This window comes from Chiloscyllium plagiosum, chromosome 39 (genome assembly GCF_004010195.1).
Source record: "Chiloscyllium plagiosum isolate BGI_BamShark_2017 chromosome 39, ASM401019v2, whole genome shotgun sequence".
Lineage (NCBI taxonomy): Eukaryota > Metazoa > Chordata > Chondrichthyes > Orectolobiformes > Hemiscylliidae > Chiloscyllium > Chiloscyllium plagiosum.
In genome coordinates, this window is record NC_057748.1 from 20,804,989 (window position 1) to 20,825,259 (window position 20,271).

The following is a 20,271-nucleotide window of genomic DNA, read 5'->3' on the forward strand; positions in this document are numbered from 1 at the left end:
TTAACAGCAGTCTGTGTATACACACACTTAATAACTGATGAAACACTCAGACCCACAATTGAAGACTGTACTTACACAAAGATCGAGTCACAATCTTAAGAATTAAATCTATCCCAAAGCTGTTTTGAAAGCAACAAGCTGGAAGAGTGGATGGGATTGTTACAATTCACCTCCCACCCCCTTTATTAGTAGGAGCAGCAACCTGCCCTATTTAGGAGACAGTGTTAGAGAAACAGCTGCCAGTGGGATGGATGGCCCTGGATGCTAAGGGGGAAGAGGATTAGGTGGGGGAATGTGAGGGCCCCACTGAGGAATAGTTTCCAGACGTGCACAGGAAGTCAAGTCACTTGAATCATCAACAAGAAGGGACTGCCAGCAGGCATGGAGTTAAAGCCAGCCGGATTTAACACTGTTGTGGACGGAGGGGAGATATTTTGTGAAGCTCTTTATGGATCTGAGTCACTGTGTTTAACAGATTCCCTTGTCAAGGCAAGGGAAGGTATCTGCATTGTTTGTATCATGAAAATATTACCTATTGGGTAAAACAGCCGAGATCCTAAGCATTCAGGATTTGAAGCCATATTCCGGTTATGATATAAATTCTCTCGTTTTCCACATAAACCTGTACAAGAGCAAGAATTGAGTGAAATGTGAGTGGACTTGTCACATTCCTGTTGCAGCCTGTGGTGGGTTTTTCACAAAACAAAGCTTCCAGTTAGAAACATCTGACTGAGCAGGGCTGCAGATTTAATGTCACAATCCACATAAAGATTTTGAAAAAGGGATTTAACTTTCCAGTTAACAGCTGAAGGAAAAAGGTTTAAAACCTTTACCCTAACAAATGAGCAAAGGCACTATTGACTAAACAATGCTTTATTTTTGTTGGTAACTTATGCTTTAAATCACAGAGTGGAATATTTCGCTTTTATATTTATCATACGACACTCTCTCCATGGAATCACATTCCTTACAGCAAACAGTCCATAGCTGCTCCCAGCAGATGGTAAGGTCTCTTTTTCCAGCTTTGCCAAACAGGAATTTCAAGAGAGATCTCCAAGCAGTTTCCTCAATTTTCAGAGTTTCTTATCTCCACATCCAACAGTAAAGCCTGCCTCTTCCCCTCTGGCCATGCCAGGATAAAATAACTCAGGAATTTTGATTACCAAGAGAATGAAAGACTATCAGGAATGTAGAGTTTAAGTTTACATGAGATTGGCCACAATCTTATTGAATGATCTACACTTGTTCCTTATTTAAATGAATCCTTCGATGGCTACATCATGGAGCTCTCCATTCCTTGGTGGCCAGCTGGAGTACTTCACAAAAGGCAAACAGGTTTTCCGCTTTGCTGACCACACAGTACTGTACTCTGCTGACCACACAGTACTGGATTTATAGGGAAGCCTGTAGTCTGATCTTAAAAATGGCTTCCTCTGTTGTCTTCCCCATGGCAACAAGAAGCATATTAACTTTTCATCCAGGCAGAAATAATGATTATTCTTAACCCTAACTCTTTTTTAAAATTCAAATATGCAGATGACATTAAACTTATAAACTGCGAGGACAGTTCAAAAGGACATTGGCAAGTTGGTGGAGTGGGGAGATAGGAAGCAGATGAGGTTCAACGTAGAGGAGTGTGAGGTGATGCACTTTGGTAAGAAGAATATTGAAAAACAATATAAACATGGACAGCACCATTCTAAAGGGAGTACAGGAGCAGAGGAACCTGGGTGGATATGTGCACAGATCATTGAAGGTGAAGAGAGCAGTGTATAAAGGCAACACTGTCCCCAGCTTTATTCACTGAGTACTAATGGATCATAGAGTACAAGAGAAGGGAAGTCAATTTGAACTTATATAACAGACTGCAGTATTGTGTATAGTTATGGATGCTATATTTCAGGAAAGACGTGAACTGATTGGACAGCAGGCAGAAACAATTTACTAGAATGGCTCCAGGATTGGGAAACTTCAATTGAGGTAAATTGTAGAAGTTAGGACTGTTTTCCCTGGAAGAAGGCGGCTGAGAGGGATTTGATGAGGTTTTTAAAATCATTAGTGAGCTGGATAGAGTAGATAGTATGAAAAGAAATAAGAACGAGGGGGCATAGATTTAAAGTGGGGTACAAACAAATTATGAGGGAAATCTTTTTCACCCAGACCCATTTCCCTCTGACTAATGCACCTAACACTATTGGCAATTTAGCATGGCCAATTCACCTGACCTGCACATCTTTGGACTGTGGGAGGAAACCGGAGCACCCGGAGGAAACCCACGCAGACACGGGGAGAATGCGCAAACTCCACACAGACAGTCGCCCGAGGTTGAAATCGAACCAGGGTCCCTAGTGCTGTGAGACAGCAGTGCTAACCACTGAGCCACCTGGAAAAGGAATTGGATGATTAGTTGGATTGCAATGGTGCGCAGGGACATGTGGGAAATGCAGGAGATTGGCATGAGATAACAGAGCTGGTGCAGGCCTAACGGAACATAAAGGGCCTCCTTCTGCACTGTAATCACTTGGTGATTTGGTTTTACACTCTCTGCCAGTGGCAAACAAAATCTTTGAAAATTTTCTTCCTAAGAATGTTGTTGATGATTCATTATTAAACATGTTGAAGGCTTAGAGGGAGCGAGCAGCAAAGTGGGGTTGAAGCTGAAGGTCAGCCATGACCTTTCAGAGTGAGCACAGCAGGCTCGAAAAGCCTATTGGCTTTTGCGTTCTGGTATTCTTGCCCTTTAGAGTCTTGCTTTCCTCCTGAAAATCTTGGAAATTTTCAGCCTCAAAGCATTCTCAATAAAGCTCAGATCAGGAGTCACCCCTTCCTCTGTTAGAATTAAACTACAAACCAGGCCATTCGGCCCATCCCCCCTGCACTGGACCTTCACAAGAACTCTCTAAGTAGCCTTACAGCCCTGGAGTCCTCACTTTTTTTAAGCATATATGTAACTTCTGTCCCAAAATTATAATTAAACCTTATCTCTTGGACATCCCTGCTTCACCACTGGCAACTATCCCTTCAGTTTCCTTCCCTAAACCTCTCCTTCTTTAAGATCCTCTTTAAAGCTGATCTTCAGGGAGACAACTTCAGGGTTGTGAGAAAATAATCTAGGGTAAGTCAGTCAAAATAGCTGATTTTCTTTGAATAAGCTTTATTGACCACTTTGTCCTGATATCTCGCTTTCACCCTGCTTGACAATCACACTTGTGAGTTGATGCCAGGGATACAACACAATAAAGGTGCTACAAAAATCCAAGTTGTTGTTGGATGCTGCAGACTTTCACCCCGTGTCCTCCAGATCATAACTTGCTGTTTTTTTAAAAAAAAAACACCCTGTCGCCAGATATTTTGCTAATTAGCTTTGAACAAAGGTAACCAACCCTCCTGTCAGTGAGATCAATTTTCTTTACTTACCCTGTTCAAATATTTGCAGTCCATAATCCAGAAGCCCAGAGGTGGAACATTGTGAGGAAAAGGGAACAGACTGCAGCACTGATCAGACAATAGGCTGATTGTCTTGGGCTGTCAGCAGTTCAAGATTTCAATTTACCCTCGTCTCCAAACCAAGGTTAAAATCTCACTGGAATGTCAGTAATAAAGCAGGTCTGAAGTCTGACCCTCTGACATAGCCCAGCAATCTTCACAGGTCACTTTATCTTGAGTTAAATATTGATTTAAGAAAAAACCCTTTTCGAACTGCAACACAGGATGGAGTGAAATGCACAGCTGCCCATTTCTCTCTGACTGTTGGTTAGTCAGCAGTGGGATCAGACTGCACTGCTGCTGCAATTCAATTTGAGAATTAAAACCTTTTTTCAAGTTAAATGAACCCATTAAAATATGTAACATTTTAATTTCTGGATTAGAATGTTTATAGAAGTCACATTTTCCCTCTAAATGTGGCGTTAGAGTGAGAAGTCAAAGCCAGCTCTCTGGCAGAATTGCCTAACCCTTTGATCTCTTCATGCCTCGGCTCCTGACATCCACAGTTCGTTAAACTGAACAGATTGATTGTGGAAAATCACAAGAATAGATTTTAGTGTTCGGTCTCTATTTATTCCCATTAATTCACAATTTAATCAATGCTTTCCTCTGCTGTAGGGTCTGATAAACTGGCTTCCTTTTCTGTAGCCCCCATCCTCCGGATCAGATGAAAACCTCACTGTCCATTATGAAGCCGCACAGTAATGTAAAAGTGCCAATGCAGGCCATTCAACCCATTCTGTTAGGCTCAGCCCTTGGAAAGAATAACCCAGTTAGCCCCATTCTCCACTGCTCTTTTCCAATAGACTGTAAACTTTTCCCCTTTAAATTCCATATTGAAAATGACTATTTCATCTGCTCCTAGTCCATTCCAGATCTCAATAACTTACTGTTAAAAATTAATCTTCGCTCCGACTCTTAAGCCATCATTACAAATGCAATAAACTGCATAGGTGCAAGGTAGGAGTTTGGGGAGTTTATGATGTGAAGGTTGAAATGAGGAAATCAATGTCAGGACTGTAATGTTCTGTGGTAATGGAGGAGAGGAAGTGTTAGAAGAACAACTGGACCAGGGCTCAGGGACATAATATGTTCCTCATTATTAAACTGCATGTTGTGTTGATATAATACCTTACATCATGTCATTGTTTAAACAAAACCTTGTGGGAAAACTGGCACATTTTGTTGACTGGAGCCTGCAATATAACCTGTGGGCAGGAGAGGCAGTGCTGAGGTCTCAGCTGCAGTTACAAGATCACAGGTTTACAAAGGCAGATCCCATTTTTTGATATGAACAAAGGAATCTGTGGTGAAGGAGGTTGATGCAGGAAGTGTGCAGAGTGATCACAGAATGTTTGGCTTGTGTGCAAATGCAAGCTTTTAACGAGGTAACAGTCCCAAGACTGAAACAGATAGTGACCTGATCCTTACTCCTCACCAACCTCTCACTCCCCCCAAATGCAATGTACCTCTGCTGGGTTACAGTTGCACAGCTCCCCTCTCCCCACACCAATATCCCTTCGAGCTACCCAACACAACTACATGGGGCAGCCATTAAATTCCATCCTCTCCTCACAACAGTCACAGCGCGAGTTTCCCCACAGAGCTATGCATTCCAAACAACGGCAATAAGCAGGCACTATCCACTCGATTACGCACTGGGCACTGCTGTGCTGTACCAGCTGCAGTTATATTTATTTGTTGGACATTACTTAATGTCTGAAAATTATTAAAATGGAGTCAGGGCAGTCTGACCTTAGCTCCTAGTCTTTCCTGCCCAAGTCTATGGGGAAGGAACAGGGTCAGGTACAATAGGCTGAATGGCTGTGCCAGTCTAAGAGGCTGAGTGAATTGATGATCTGTGACTGATGCCGAATGTATTGCTTCTGCACAAGTGCGCACTTCTGTAACTGACATGGCCACCTGAAGTCATCTTCGCTTCCTCAGTTTGTCAAACCACCAATGATTCATATCCTGTTTAGAAAGACCTGTAATCCGAGGTTTTTCCCCAATTGTCAGGATAAGCAGCTCAGCAGCATCACCTCCAGCAACCAAACGGCATTACAGTCTCTCATGAACTGCACATTAACAGATTAATACGAGGAGGCTGTTCAACTCCTCGATGATGTCCATTCTGTTGGGTCACAGATCTGCACTTCATTTCTATCTGCCATTGCTCCATATTCCTGACAAAACAATCAATCAGTCTGAGCCCTGAAGGCGTTGAGGGCTGCACGGTGGCTTAGTGGTTAGCACTGCTGCCGCACAGCGCCAGGAACCCATGCTCGATTCCAGCCTCAGGCGACTGTCTATGTGGAGTTTACACATTCTCCCACAGTCTAAAGATGTGCAGATTAGGTAGACTGGCCATGCTAAATTGCCCTGTAGTATTAGCCATGGGAAATGCAGGATTACAGGGCATTGGAGGTGTGGGATGCTGTTTGGTGGGGGGGTGGAACAGTGTGGACTCGATGGGCCAAATGGCTGCATTGACACTGTTGGGATTCTATGATGGTGGTGGTGGACATAGTACAAGGCACTTCCATTCAGCAGAACCTTTGGCCTGCACTAACAGGCTGGTGTTTCTCCATCACGACTTTCATCAGGAGACCCAGGATGTTCTGAAGTACTGCACAGCCAATGGTGTACACCGACTCAAAGTGTCATCATGGCTGTAATGCAGGAACCACAATGGCACAGCAAGCTCCCACAAGCAGCAAAAAAATGAGCCAATTGCCTGTTTATAGTGATGTCTCAGTCAAACCAGAAACATTAAAATCAGGTCTTGCCAGAAATGTAGACTAACTTCTTGATTGCAGGAATGCTTTCACATCAGTGCAAGTTTTGACTGTCATTTTCAAACATTTAGTGGGCCATTTTGTGAAGCTGGAAGGGGTGAGGTGTTGTGAGAGCGGTTTGCAGAAAGTCCTGATATCAGCACTAGTGAAGGTTTAAGCGTGGCCTGGGACTTTTCAAACATCAGATTAATCATTTGAACACATTATGGAAAGCATTTAAAACTGCAGCAACCCTGACAAGTGTCACTGTCACCTCAAATTCACCAATTATTGACAGACCCGTTTCATATGAATATACATCATGCAGAAGTTATTATTTACAACCTTTGTACTTGGCAGCAGGACTGCCTGTGCCCTGGTACCATTCGGTCCAGTACCTCTGTGAGCACACTGCCCTCACTCAGATAAAGGGCATGATCTGTCAGGCCATACAGTCAGTCACCAAACAGTTTCACACGCCCCTGTTGCTCAGGTGCTTGGTCGCTGTGGACGCTGATGCTGGAATGTTGGCTCACCACTGCAGAACCTTATCAAAAGATCTCAACGTCCAGCAAGCCCTGCTTGTTCAAGTAACCATGGCGGCAGAAAGGTGGCACATGTGGATTGGTCAAAGCAAATTTGAAGCAGGATTCTGCAAGGAAACGGAAGCTCATTAGAACCTGAAGCTCTCCACAAATTCTGCAGCCCCTGCGCTCAAAATACAAACTCTACCAATCAGTTACAAAGAAACAAACAAGCCTACATTCAAGTAGCGCCTTTCACAACCCGAGCATGCAACCAAACGCTTCATGGGTAATAAAGATTCTTAAAGCGCACTTTATTAGTGAATGGAATAGCAGCAGTGTCGGCCACACTGTCTGACCTGGTGTGAACACACCAGACAGGCCTGAACCACTGTTGGCACACTCCCTCAATGTTGGGAGCTTTCGGCAAGGCCTGGAGGTTCCATAGTGGGAAGGGCATGGGGAAATGGTACAGAGTTTCACAACTTCTGTTCTGGCTGGGACGGTGATGCACTTCACACTCAGAGGTTCAGACACACAGATTAATGGCGCTGGAAATGAAGGAGGTACAGAGTATAGGAGTGAAAGCTTATCCCCCAGCAAACTAGACAAAGCAATGACTCTAAACATTGAGTAATTATGTCGTCCAGCCCACTGACTGAAGTCTACGCCACAGCACCCAAGCGATATGGCCTAGGGAACCGAGCTCCATGATGGGGCACGGCAGCACAGAAACTCTGAGCTTCAGAGTGCAAGGACCCAGGTTCTGTCCTCTTAATTCATCGGAGGCAGACAGCTATAGTGGCAAAACCTATAATAAATCACAGAAACACTGGATTCGTCAGAGGTCTGGAATTCAGGTCATGGAGAGTTCCAGATGTGGAGTGGTAGCATCTCACCTAGAGCAGCCATGGGGCCCTTGCTGCAGGGACAGCCAGAGTAACGGAAAGAGAAAGGGATGATTCCCTACCAACAGGAGAAAGGCACCTCCATATTGAGATGCTCCTGTTCAGCAGGACTCTCTGTACAAGAGGAAGTCACACCTGCAAAGAAGCTCCTGAGGTCAGTGTCCAGACAATTCTCTAAGAAGCGGCGCAGAGGAAGGATGTGAGCTTTGGCAGCTGTCCAGTCAGTCAGGAAATCTTCCACAACGTGATGGATGTAGTACGGACGGGGCAGAGGCCATAATTTTGGCCTTTGTGTCATCTCAGTCTCTGAAAACAAGCACAGAAGTACAGTCTACAATCTGGCATGTCCTAGCCAGCCATAAACAGGCCTGTTCACTGCTCTCTGCACAGCCTACAGCCTACCCTCCCCACACCTGGACCTACGCTATTACCATAGAAACAAACAAACCTACATTCAAGTAGCGCCTTTCACAACCAGAGCATGCAACCAAACACTTCATGGGTAATAAAGATTCTTAAAGCGCACTTTATTAGTGAATGGAATAGCAGCAGTGTCGGCCACACTGTCTGACCTGGTGTGAACACACCGCACAGGCCTGAACCACAGTCGGCTCACTCCCTCAATGCTGGGGAGCTTTCTGTGCTACTCTGTTTGTTCTGCATGGACTCACACTGTTGCACATCTATTTAGAGGGAAATCTTGGCAGGGAAATATTGGCATAATGATAACTTGATTAGACTAGTAATATAGAGCACACACTAATACTCAGGCATTCCAATTCTACCATGGCAGCTGATGGATTTTAACTTTAATAAATCAGGAAAATAAAGCTGGTCTCAGGTGCCATTCCACAACCATCAATTGTAAAGATCCACCTGGTTCACTCATGTCCTTTAGCGAAGGAAACTTGCCATTCTTACTTAGTTTGGCCAATAAGGAAATCCAGACCCTTAGCAGTGTGGGTGACTTTTAACCTTCCCCAGAAACGACTGAACAAGGCCCTCAGTTGGATGGACAAATACTGGTCTTGCCAATGATACCCACATCCCACGAATTAATTTTCAGAAGACCTGCTCTACACTCTCCACAGCCACATAGGTTCCTCTTACTGTCTACATGTTGACTTTCTTTTAAGATCAGCTAAACCTTTGCTCTTTCACTGTCACTGAACTCAAAACCAGGAAATCCAAAGATGTGACCTACAGACCAGCTGCTGTGAGAGGGCAGAGGCACACAGCCGGAACAGATTCCACGGGCTGGGACCTTTTTCACTGGAGCGTAGGAGGTTCAGAGGTGGTGTGATAGAAATTTAGGTTAGATTAGTACGGAAACAGGCCTTTCGGCCCAACAAGTCCATACCGACCCTCAGCAGAGTAACCCACCCAGACCCATTCCCCATATTTACACCTGATTAATGCACCGAACACTATGGGCAATTTAGCATGGCCATAGCATGACCTTTGGATTGTAGGAGGAAACTGGTGCACCCGAAGGAAACCCACGCAGACAGGGGGAGAATATGTAAACTCCACACAGACAGGCGCCCGAGGCTGGAATTGAACTCAGGTCCTTGGCGCTGTGAGGTAGTAGTGCTAACCACTGATCACCCGTGCCACCCCAAAATATAAAGTAATGAGAGGTAGAGTTGATGATAGCTATTTTTTTCCTAAGATGAGGAATTTCAAAACTGAAGGCACGTTTTTAAGATGAGAGTTGAGAGATTTAAAAAAGACATAAGAGGCAAACTTTTTTTTTTACACAGAGGGTGGTTCATATGTGGAAGAAACCTCATGAGGAAGTGGTTCATTTGGGTAGAATTACAATGTTTAATAGACATTTGAATGATACATGACTAGGAAAGGTTTGGAAGGATATGAGCTAGGAACAGGCAGGTGGGACAGGTTCTGTTTGGGATTATGTTTGGCATGACCCGGTTGGACTGAAGGGTCTATTTCCGTGCTGTATGACTCTATGATTCTGCGAAACGCTAACTGTTTTGTGCTCAACTTATTGGAGTTTCTCCGGGATTCCTCATCACCAGGTTCAGCAGCTTTTCCAAACAGTTGTGAAACTTCCCTTTCTTATAAAATGTTATAACTGATATTGAAGACACTAAGGACCGCAGATGCTGGAAGCCAGAGTCAGTAGACATGAAGCTGGAAACGTATGGCAGGCTCGACAGCATCCGAGGAGCAGGAAAGTCAATGTCTTGGACAAAAACCCTTTGTCTGGACTGGGGAGAGGGAGGGAGCCCAGAAGTCTACAGAGGGAGGGGGAGTGGGGGTGGGGCTGGAGGAAGGGTACATGGGATGGTGATAGATGGGGGGTGATTATGATTAGTCAGTGGGAAGGGTGGAGTAGATCGGTGAGTAGGATGATTGACAGGTTAGATCGGGTCAGGGAGGTGAGGAGGAGGGGTGGGGTTAGACATGGGGTATGGTGGAGAGATTTTGAAGCTGATGAAGTTGATCCTGAGGTCACTGGACTGTAGGCTTCCCAGTTTCCATTTGGTCTGACTCTGACAGTGAAGTTGAAACTTTATTGCTGGAACAGCACAGCAGGTCAGGCAGCATCCAGGGAACAGGAGATTCGACGTTTCGGGCACAGGCCCTTCTTCAGGCCTGTGCCCGAAACGTCGAATCTCCTGTTCCCTGGATGCTGCCTGACCTGCTGTGCTGTTCCAGCAATAAAGTTTCAACTTTGATCTCCAGCATCTGCAGACTCACTTTCTCCTCTGACAGTGAAGGCCAAGGATAGACACGTTGCTGGGGGAATTAAAATTGATGGCAACCAGCAGGTCTGGTTGGCTAATGTGTGCACTGCGCAGATGCTCTGCGAACCGATCTCAGAGTCTGCTTTCAGTCTCCCTGTGGGACAACATGGTGGCTCAGCGGTTAGCACTGCTGCCTCACAGCACCAAGAACCTGAGTTTGATTCCAGCCTCAGGCAACTGTCTGTGTGAAGTTTGCACATTCTCCCTGTGTCTGTATGGGTTTCTTTTGGGTGCTCCGGTTTCCTCCCACAATCCAAAGATGTGCAGGTGAATTGGCGATGATAAACTGCCCACAGTGTTCAGGGATGTGTAGGTTAGATACATTAGTCAGGGGTAAATGTAGGAGAATGGGATTGGGTGGGTTACTCTTCAGAGGGTCGATGTGGACCTGCTGGGCTAAAGGGCCTGTTTCCACTCTATAGGGATTCTATGAGGCCACATCGGGAACAATGGGTGTAATAGATAAGGTTGGATAAAGTGCAGGTGAATCTGTTGGATCTGGACAGAACTGAGAGAGGAGGTGGAGGGGACAGGTGCTGCACCTCTTGCGTTTGCAGGGAAAGGTACCGGGTGGAGTGGAGGCATTGGCGGGGAGTGTAGAGTTGATAAGGGAGTGGTAGAGTGAATGGCCCCTGCAGAAAGTAGACAGGGATGGGGAAGGAAATACCTTACTGGTGGTTGGGTCCAATTGTAAGTGGCAGAAATGTTGGAGGGTAACGTGTTGGATTCAGTGATTGGTGCGGTGGTAAGTGAGGACAGGTGGGACTAGATTGGGTTAGCATATCTGCTTGGCATGGATGGGTTGGACTGATGGGTCTGTTTCCATGCTGTACCTCTCTATGACTAAGGGGACTGGGGTGGCTCAGTGGTTAGCACTGCTGCCTCACAACGCTAGGGTCCTGAGTTCAATTCCCGCCTGACTGTGTGGAGTTTCCACGTTTTCCCAGTGTCTGCGTGGGTTTCCTCCAGGTGCTCCGGTTTCCTCCCACAGTCCAAAGATGTGTAGGCCAGGTGAATTGGCCATGCTAAATTGCCCACAGTGTTAGGGATAAACCTAGGGTAGGGGAATGGGTTTGGGTGGGTTTCTCTTTGGAGGGGCGGTGTGGACTTGTTGAGCCGAAGGGCCTGTTTCCACACTGTAGAGAATCTAATCTAATCTATCCATATTATTGGGGGAGGGAGGCATGATGGCAGGAGATGGAGGAGTTGCGGTTTTGGTATCCTTAATCGCTGAGGAGGGGAAACCACGGTCCATTAAGTAGGTGGACATCTGGGATGGCTTGGACGGGAATGCCTCATCCAGGGAGCAGATGCAGCAGAGGCGGAGGAATTGAGAGTATAGGCAAGCATTTTGCTGGAGGGTGGGTGGGAGGAGGTGCAGTTGAGGCAGTTTTGGGAGGCAGTGGGTTTGAAAAAGCTATCAGTGGTGAGTCAGTTTCCAGAGATGGAGACAGAGAGGTCCAGAACTGGGAGGGAGGTGTCAGAAATGGTCCAGGTGATTTTGAGGGTGGGGTGGAATGTGTTGGCAAAGCTGGTGAACTGCTGGAGCTCCTTGTGGGAGCATGGGGCAGCATCGTTGCAATCATCAATATCGCAGAGGAAGAGCTGAGGGGTGGTGTCAGTGTAGTTGTGGAAGAGGGACTGTTCCATGTATCCTACACAGAGGTAGGCATGGCTTGGGCCCATGGCTATCCCTTTGTTTTGTAAGAAGTGGGAGGAATCAAATGAAAACTTGTCGAGGGTGAGGACCAGTTCTGACAGGCGAATGAGAGTTTCAGTGGAGGTGGACAGGTTAGGCAGACAGTGATCCTGGTGAAGGTCAGAGATGAGGTCAGGATACTGAACGGTTGAGGAGCTACATATGAGAGAATTTGGTGTATTTTTGGTCCTTGAAGTCTGATAGAGCAGAGAAAAAGCATTTTTTAAGAGTGTGGACCCTTCAGAGAACAAAGAACAGTACAGGTCCTCTGCAGGTCTTGGAGAGAGAGGACCTGAGCTGGCACAAACACCAAACTCTCCCATACTTAACTCCACACACAAACCTCCTCAACCAGTCAGCATCCTGACCTCATCTCTGATCTTCACCAGGATCAGCCCGGCGTCAATGACCAGTCCCACGCCCTGCAGGGTATTCACTGTCCCCCTCCCCCCCTGACCTCTCCCTCACTATAGCTGAATGGTCAGTCCTCAGCAAAGGGCATAGCATCATACTCCTGCACCCACATATAAACAAATTCCACACATGCCATGATGTCGAGCTCTTTCTCCTCCACCTCCATACCTATTTCTTTACGGGAATCCTCTGATGGTCCCTTCTCATGCCTCCAGCAAACTCCATCCTCCTGGATATGCTCATGCAGCCTCCTACCCTCCCTTGACCTTTTTAATCTCATACTGCCACTGCAACATCAACCACTTGGATCTCTGCACCCCTCTCACTTACTCCAACCTCGCCCCATCGGAACACACGGCCCTCCAATTCCTTTGCTCCAAATCCAATCTCACTATTAAAGGGGCGCATGGTGGTAGTATGGCGTACTGAGCTTTACATCACTGAGGCCAGACACCAACTCTCTGACACCTCCTCCTACCGTCCCCTCGATTATGACCCCAGCTCTGATCACCAAGCCATAACCTCCCAAACCAGCAACCTCATCACTTCAGGAGATTTGCCATCCACAGCCTTCAACCGGATTGTTCCCCAACCCCGCACTGCCCATTTCTATCTCCTACCCAAAAGCCATAAACCGGACTGCCCCAGTCGACCCACTATCTCTGCCTGCTCCTGCCCCACCAAGCTCATCTCCTCTTATCTCAACTCCATTTGGTCCAGGGCGGCATGGTGGCTCAGTGGTTAACACTGCTGCCTCACAGCACCAGAGACCCAGGTTCGATTCCCACCCAGGGCGATTGTGTAGAGTTTGCACATTTTCATGGGTTTGCATGGGTTTCCTTTGGGTAGTCTGGTTTCCTCCCACAATCCAAAAGATATGCAGGCCAGGTGAACTGGCTGTGCTAAATTGCCCATAGTGTTAAGTGCATTAGTCAGAGGTAAATATAGGGTAGGGGAATGGGTCTGGGTGGGTTACTCCTTGGATAGTTGGTTTGGACTTGTTGGGCCAAAGCCTGTTTCCATACTGTAGGGAATCTAATCTAACTCCCTACCCATATTCGAGACACAACACATGCCCTCCAAAACTTACAATTCCCCAGCCGCCAATACCTCATCTTCACCATGGACTTTCAGGCCTTTTATACCCACATGGAGGGCCTAAAACCCCTCAGCTTCTACCTCTCCCGTAGGCCCAACCAGTCCACCTCCACTCATTCTCTCATTCGCCTGTCAGAACTGGTCCTCACCCTCGACCATTTTTCATTTGATTCCTCCCACTTCTTACAAAACAAAGGGATAGCCATGGGACCCCACATGGGCCCAAGCCATGCCTGCCTCTGTGTAGGATACATGGAACAGTCCCTCTTCCACAACTACACCGACACCATCCCTCAAGCACTTCCTCTGCTAGGTGAAAGTGAGGATTGCAGATGCTGGAGATTAGAGTCAAGAGTGTGGTGCTGGAAAAGCACAGCAGGTCAGGCAGCATCCGAGGAGCAGGAGAATCGACGTTTCGGGCAAAAGCCTGTCATCCTGATGAAGGGTATTTGCCTGAAATGTCAATTTCCTGCTGTTCGGATGCTGCCTGACTATCTGTGCTTTTCTAGCATCACACTCTCTTCCTCTGCGATATTGATCATTGCATCGGTGCTGCCCCCTGCTCCCACAAGGAGCTCGAGCAGTTCACCAGCTTTGCCAACACATTCCACCCCTTCCTCAAATTCACCTGGACTATTTCCGACACCTCCCTCGCATTCCTGGACCTCTCCGTCTCCATCTCTGGAAACTGACTCACCACTGATATCCTTTTCAAACCCACTGACTCCCAAAACTGCCTCAACTGCACCTCCTCCCACCCACCCTCCAGTGAAATGCTCGCCTATACTCCCCCTTCACCACATCTGTTGCCAGGATAAGGAGTTCCAATCCAAGACATGCCAGATATTCCGCTACTTTACAGACAATAGTTTTCCATCCTCAGCAATTAAGGATGCCCTAAACCGCATCTCCTCCATCTCCTGCACTTCTGCCATCAAAACCCCTCCCCCAATAATAAGAATAGAGTCCCCTTAGTCCTCATTTACCACTGCACCAACCACTGAATCCAATGCATTACCTCCAACATTTCTGCCACTTACAATCAGACCCAAAAAGATATTTCCTTCCCCACCCATCCGCTTTCTGCATAGATTATTCACTCTGCGACTCCCTCGTCAACTCTATATACCTCACCATCTTCTCCATCACAGCCAGTACCTTTCCCCGCAACAGCAAGAGGTGCTTCACCTGCCTCCCTCCACCTCTTCTCTCATCTCCGTCCAAGGCCCTAAACAATGCTTCCGGATCCAACAGAGATTCACCTGCACTTCATCCAACCTCACCTTTTGCATCCATTACTCCCAATCTGGTCTCCTCTATATCAGAAAGACCAAATACAGATTTGGGAACCCGTTTACAGAGCATCTGCACTCTGCATGCATTAACCAACCTGACCTTCTGGTTGCTGTCATTTTAATTTCCCCCCCACTCCCCCGGCAACCTGTCCATCTTTGGCCTCCTCCACTGTCACAGTGAGGCCAATCAGAAATTGGGGGAACACCACCTTATATTCCACCTGGGAAGCTTACAGCCCAATGGCCTCAATATTGACTTCACCAGCATTATCCCACATCTAGCCCCAGTCCTCCGCCTCGCCTCCCTGACTTAATCTAACCTGTCAATTTTCCTACTCACCTATCTGCTCCACCCTTCCCACTGACCAATCACAATAACCCCCCACTTGCATCAACCTACCACCATCCCGACTAACCTCCTCCCAGCCCCATGCCCTTCCCTCTGTATACTTCTGGGCTCCCAGCCCCTTCTCAAACCTGATGAAGGGTTTCGGCCCAAAATGTTGACTTTCTTGCTCCTTGAGTGATGTCTGACCTACTGTGCTTTTCCAGTTTCACATAACGGATATTGTTATTATAATCGAGCTCTTGGCTACATTCATAGGGGCACTGAGTACAAGAGGCCTGGATTCAAGTCTCACCTGTTCGTGAGGTGTGTACTGACATATCTGAGCAGGTTGATTAGAAAACATTACAAGAGCAAGGAGATGATGTTGAACTTTTATGGGCGGCACGGTAGCTCAGTGGTTAGCATTGCTGCCTCACAGCACCAGGGACCCGGTTTCAATCCCAGCCTTGGGCGACTGACTGTGTGGAGTTTGCACATTCTCCCCGTGTCTGCGTGAGTTTCCTCTGGGTGCTCCGGTTTCCTCCCACAATCCAAAGATGTGCAGTTAGGTGAATTGGCCATGCTAAGCTGTCCATAGTGCTCAGGAATGAAATATCCTATATTTACCCCTGACCTAACCTACACATCCCTGAACACTATTATAATAGGGTAGGGGAATGGCTCTGGGTGGGTTACTCTTCGGAGGGGCAGTGTGGACTTGTTGGGCCAAAGGGCCTGTTTCCACTCTGCAGGGATTCTAGGATTCTATGATTGTTCAAGAGACTTGTTAGACCTCAGTTGGAATTGTGTGTACAGTTGTGGGTACCACATTATTGGAAAGATGTGAATGCACTGGAGACAGAATTACTAGAATAACTCTAGGAAAGAGAAACTTCAGTATAAAGATAGATTGAAGAATTTGGGACTGTTCTCCCTGGAGAAAAGAAGGCAGAGAAGAGATCTGATTGAGGTTTTCAAAATTTTGAGCAGGCTGGAGAAAGTATGTTGCGCGAATTTGCTTCTAATTGTAAAATAAATTAGAACATGACAGCATAGATTTAAAGTGATATGCAAATGAAGCCACAGTCATGTGAGGAAAACGTTTTTCACATAGCAAGCTGTTAGGACAGGGAATGCAGTGCCTGGAAATGTGGTGGAGGCAGGTTCAATTGAGGCCTTCAAGAGGACCTTGAGTATTTTTCTGAGTATAATGTGATGCAGGGAATTGGAGAAAAAGCACCATAGTAATTCCGTGATTATGTGTATAGAATTGATCCTGTCTTTTCAGGGAAGGAGATGGAATAGAGTGAACCACTAACCTGTCGGGAGACGTTTATAGAAGTAGATGACAGGGTGGAGGAAGTTTGAGAGCCACGCATATCTGGGCTCTCCCACTGAACGGCTGGGATGGAAAACATCAGCTTCTGGTCTGGAAAAGTTGCTCCCATATTCCAGGTTGATAACAAATAGCCCATTTGCTGCATTTCTCCCAGTGTTTTCCTGAAGATGTGGAAGTGCTCCAATTGGATACTCTTCCAGGTATTCAAACTCTGTGGCATTTCTGCAAATAAACAGCAGGACAGATGTTAGCGGTCACAGGAATGTCCCCCCAGTATGGGATGCATATTTTGCTCCTCGTGACTTTTCTGTGGGGCATTTGCTAGACGGCGTAACTGAGATGATATTGCAGAGGCCGGGTGATGAGGCTGGTTACAGTCAATGTTATATCCCAACACACTGTATAAGCAGCGTGGGCAATAGTTCCCTCTCTGTATAGCAACAGCACGATCTGGGCAACATTAAGCCACTTAGACCCACGATCAAATTGTTCAGAATTTGCAAATCTCAAACCAAGGCTCAGTGTTCTGGGTTAAACAGGGAGGAAATCAGCTAGCTCTCCCAGCCCTGATCATTACCCTGTGTATACCATGGACACTGAGTGAGACCAAGTTCAAGCCACCATAACATAAGACAAAGGGCCCAAAGTCAGCCCACTCGAGTCTGCTGTGCCATTCAATAAGATAATAGTTGAATTTCCACTTTGTCTTTAATCTCTCAATTAATTCAGGGCCCAGGATTCTCCCAATCTTGCTTTTGAGCATATTCATCACCTGAATATCCACAGTCCTCCAGAGCACAGAATCCACAAACAGTCTAAGTGAAGAAATCACTGTTTAACTCTGTCCGAAGTCACAAAGCCCTTAAAAGGTGGGATCACACTGTTGTGCTGCCTATGGATGAACAGTCCCATGATGTTCTCTATCAATACCCACACTGCAAATGGAGATAACCTGGGTGAGGGATGGATAGGGTAAACAGACAAGGCCTTTTCCCTGGGTGCAGCAGTCCAAAACAAGATGGATACATTTAAGTTGAGAGGGGAAACATTTAAAAGGGACCTAAGGGGCAACTTTTTCACACAGAGGGTGATGCATGTATGGAATGAGCTGCCAGAGGAAGTGGTGGAGGCTGGTACAATTACAGCATTTAAAAGGCATCTGGATGGGTTATGAACAGGAAGAGTTTAGAGGGATATGTGCTAAATGCTGGCAAATGGGACTAAATTAATTTAGGGTATCTGGTTGGCATGGACAAGTTGGACAGGAGGGTCTGTTTCTGTGCTGTACATTTCTATGATTCTAACAGCAGACAGTGGAGATGGAATTATGCCCTCTCTCACAGGGTAGTGAATGTCTAGAATTCTCTATCTCAAACAGATGCAGAGACTAGAATACAAAGAGAAGGTAGATAGATTTTTGAAATGTCAAAGAATTGAGGGCAACAAGGAACTGGAATGAAAGAGAAGTTGAGGGCTGAGATGAGTTAGCCATGATCTTGTAGATGGTTTAGCCATGATCTTGTAGATGGTTTAGCCATGATCTTTAAAATGGCAGGCAGATCGGAGGGCCTGAATGCCTACTCCTGCTGCTTTTCTTGTGTCCTCTGGTGAGGCAGGGCATCTTCAAGGGGAGTAAATTAAACAAAGGCAAACATTGTGCTGTCAGGAGAACTGACCTTGGAACAGCTTTCTCTGTCATCAAGGCGAAAGTGGGCACTGCAGATGCTGGAGATTAGAGTCAAGATTAGAGCGGTGCTGGAAAACACAGCAGGTCAGGTAGAATCCGAGGAGCAGAAAAATCGATGTTTCAGGCAAAAGCCCTTCATCACGAAATTCCGAATTTCCTGCTCCTTGGATGCTGTCTGACCTGCTGTGCTTTTCCAGCACCACTCTAATCTTTTCTCTATCATTACCCTAATGGATGCTCAATTACAAGCTGACAGACTTCTGAAGGTTTCTATTTAATTCCATTAACCTTCAGTCATAGTTTCTGTTTGGTTGATTCATCTTCTGTTGCTACTATCCTGTTGTGTCAGTATCACCAGCCAATGATACATCAGCTTTATACAATAATAATATCTAATTCAAAGATTGTATAAACAGTAGGTAACAGAAACAGGAAATACTGGAGAAACTCAGTGAGCTGGCAGCATCTGAGGACTGAGAAATAGAGATAATGTTTCAATCCAATTTGACTCTTCTTCACAATTCCAATAATGGTAAATAAACATGCACATTTTAAAACTGAACCCAACTGACCCAGAGAATCTAGGGAATGTAGAATACAGTTCAACATTCTCATGAGATGCCAGCTATATCTTGTTAGCTGATCTCAGTCTAGGAGTTGCAAGAACTCAGTATCACCAGGTTAAACTCAGCCAATTTTACTCTGGTAATAATCTAGGAACCTTATGTTGGAAAGTACATGGGTGGGCAACAGTGGGTTTAGGGGTAGGATTCAATTCAACCCAGTGTATCACTGGGCAGGTCATCCAGGGGAGCATGATATAAACCATTGTGACACGTTTTACTGGATGTGAAGGGAACAGCTTGCCATCTTGGAGACTGTGAATACTGCATGGAGTCCAACTAGATCACTTAATGTGGAGGCTCACTCACTTCTGTAGCAGCACAATATCAGCCAGGATGCTGAACATCTGATAAAGACCAGAGGCCTCGTTGATGCGCTTGATTATGGTGTTGGTCAAATGGGAGATGGGCAGCGTGGTGGCCGGCCAGGAAGTACCATGGTATCGGTGCTCCAGGAGGTGATGAACAGCACGGGCTGACAAGAGACAACCAGAAACCACAGGTTATAACAGCAGCATGACAAGTCACGCACCACAATCTGACCCGATAACCTGGGATCAGTCATCCTCCCATCTTCCAAACTCTGTAAGCATAACTCATCCAAAATAGCTGCCTGTATCTTAAACCTCACACTCGGTCCCTTTTCCTGACTTACACTGGCTCCCGGTCTGGTAAAGGTTCCACGTAAACATTCTCACCCTTATTTTCAAATCCCTCCATGGTCTTCCCTATCTCAGCAGTCTCTTCCATCTCCACAATTCCTCAGGTGTATCGCCTCACCCTCCAATTCTAACCTCTTGCACCCTCCTGCTTCTAATCACTCCACAACTGGTGGCTATTCTTTGGTTGCCAAATCTCCAAGTTCTGGAATTTCCTCACTACATTCTCCACCTCTCTGCCTTTAATGTGTCCTTTACATCGGTCCTAATATATCAAATATATATGAAATATGAACATAGAACATAGAACAATACAGCACAGAACAGGCCCTTCGGCCCACGATGTTGTGCCGAACATTTGTCCTAGCTTAAGCACCCATCCATGTACCTATCCAATTGCCGCTTAAAGGCCGCCAATGATTCTGACTCTGCCATTCCCACAGGCAGCGCATTCCATGCCCCCACCATTCTCTGGCTAAAGAACCTACCCCTGACATCTCCCCTATACCTTCCACCCTTCACCTTAAATTTATGTCCCCTTGTAACACTCTGTTGTACCCGGGGAAAAAGTTTCTGTCTGTCTACTCTATCTATTCCCCTGATCATCTTATAAACCTCTATCAAGTCACCCCTCATCCTTCGACGTTCCAATGAGAAAAG

At 46.2% G+C, this 20,271-nt stretch overlaps 1 protein-coding gene across 7 annotated transcripts in view; it reads right to left on the minus strand.

Moving 5' to 3' along the window:
• Positions 1 to 5,942: 5,942 nt before the first annotated feature.
• Positions 5,943 to 20,271, minus strand: part of foxred2 (FAD-dependent oxidoreductase domain containing 2) — a 53,018-nt gene continuing 38,689 nt past the window's right edge. For 6 of the 7 annotated variants that reach the window (XM_043679980.1, XM_043679979.1, XM_043679978.1 and 3 more), the window contains 4 exons: positions 19,262 to 19,427; positions 16,623 to 16,864; positions 7,831 to 8,001; positions 5,943 to 6,915 (listed from right to left, as the gene is read on the minus strand). In XM_043679980.1, coding sequence (XP_043535915.1) covers positions 6,815 to 6,915; positions 7,831 to 8,001; positions 16,623 to 16,864; positions 19,262 to 19,427 — 680 coding nt within the window. In that variant the 3' untranslated portion in view covers positions 5,943 to 6,814. The remainder of the gene's footprint in view (positions 6,916 to 7,830; positions 8,002 to 16,622; positions 16,865 to 19,261; positions 19,428 to 20,271) is intronic. The other variant, XM_043679981.1, reaches the window with a different exon arrangement.